Consider the following 1,767-nt stretch of genomic DNA (forward strand, 5'->3'; position numbering starts at 1 on the left):
ATAATAATTCTACTTTAAAGGGGTATATTAAATTAGTAATATTATATAATTAAGATATATTATATAATACTATAAGTAATTTAACTTAAATAAGCCTTAAAAGAGGATAATACTAATTATATAACTTAAAGAAGGCTAAAAGAGGGGTAATAAACTGCTAGAAGAGAAGATAGATAATAACAAGTAATACAATCACTTAATTCGGTTAAACAACAACCTCTAAACAGCCGTGGCCCCCACACACTCAAGCAAAAACTTCCATCCATTGGCATGACCCCACCAGAACCGTACGTCACTGGGCTTAACCCCACCATCAACGAGCTCCGAAAGATACCTACCTGCTGTAGACAACTCTCTCTCCACCATCATACGTGACTCTTAGACAGTCCTCCTTTGATCGTGTATACTCCCAACAATGGCTCCCAAGACCATCATTGCTCCCTCCATTCTGTCAGCTGACTTTGCTCAGCTTGGCCATGACTGTGCCCGTACTATGGAGCAAGGCGCTGACTGGCTTCATGTCGATATCATGTAGGTCGCGAGTAGTGAAGCCAAGGAACTATGCTGACATCGTAGGGATGGTCACTTTGTTCCCAACATAACATTCGGTCCGCCTGTCGTTGCATCCATCCGAGGACATGTCGATCAACCCACAGAAGCCCATGGCCGGGGCACCTTTGATTGTCATATGATGATTGCAGAGGTATGCATTATCTTTCCGAATGCGAGTACACAACGCAACTTCTAGCTTACACCGAGATGCCAGCCCAAGAAATGGGTCAAGGAGTTCAAGAAAGCTGGCTGCAATCTCTACTGCTTCCACTATGAGGCTGCCTTCTCCAGTGCTGCCGAGAGCCCAGAGCAACAGACCGACGAGAAGACCAACCCCAAGGCCCTCATTCGATATATCCACGATCAGGGACTGTTAGCTGGTATTGCTATTAAGCCAGACACTTCTGTCGATGTGTTATGGGAGATTCTGGAGAACAGCGACGAGACGGAGAGACCTGATGTAAGTCTCACTGATGTATCCATGAAGCATGCCAAGTTGACGGATAGTTACAGATGGTCCTCGTCATGACCGTATACCCTGGCTTTGGCGGCCAAAAGTTCATGGCATCAGAATTACCCAAGGTTCAGGCCCTCCGAGAAAAGTACCCCGAGCTCAATATCGAAGTCGACGGTGGCCTCGGGCCCAAGACAATCGATGAGGCTGCCGACGCTGGTGCCAATGTTATTGTTGCAGGCAGTGCTGTCTTTGGGGCCAAGGACCCCTCTGAGGTTATCGCCCAGTTGCGACAGGCCGTTGACGCCCGAAGTGCAAAGTAAGTCTGCGATATGCCATGCTTGTAGATACGGGTATGGACAGGAGTTCAGTGGCAATATAACAAGAGGTAAAAGAATATATAAAAGCCAATGGGGCTTTTAAATAAAATCTCTTTATTATTAAGTTTTTAACTTACTTTAATGCTTTTCTCTATATTTTTTCTTTACTTTATAACCTTACTATTGTATTATCTTATTATATAAGACCTTATTGGCTATCTATACCTTATATATTGCTATAGAGATATTTTAACTTTTTAATAACTTTATTATTCTAGAAAACAAGGCTCCTTTCTCAGAAATACAGTACTAATAAACTCCTTATAGGTTTAATAAGATGTCTTATATATCGCTATTTTATACTTAGCTACCTACCCAGGTAAGGGGGGGTCGTTATTAAACTGAATTTAGTAATTATATTACTTATTCTATCTATCTTCT

General features: G+C 42.3%; 1 protein-coding gene across 1 annotated transcript; it reads left to right on the forward strand.

Annotated features, from left to right (window-relative positions):
* Positions 1-415: 415 nt before the first annotated feature.
* On the forward strand, positions 416-1,329 carry FTJAE_14254 (ribulose-phosphate 3-epimerase; the record flags this gene model as incomplete). Its single annotated transcript, XM_037347465.1, has 4 exons — positions 416-531; positions 577-703; positions 749-1,012; positions 1,066-1,329. The coding sequence occupies 4 exons, from the start codon at positions 416-418 to the stop codon at positions 1,327-1,329; spliced, it is 771 nt and encodes a 256-aa protein (XP_037198742.1).
* Between the last annotated feature and the right edge of the window lie 438 nt (positions 1,330-1,767).

This window comes from Fusarium tjaetaba (genome assembly GCF_013396195.1).
Source record: "Fusarium tjaetaba strain NRRL 66243 chromosome Unknown NRRL66243_c0000659, whole genome shotgun sequence".
NCBI lineage: Eukaryota > Fungi > Ascomycota > Sordariomycetes > Hypocreales > Nectriaceae > Fusarium > Fusarium tjaetaba.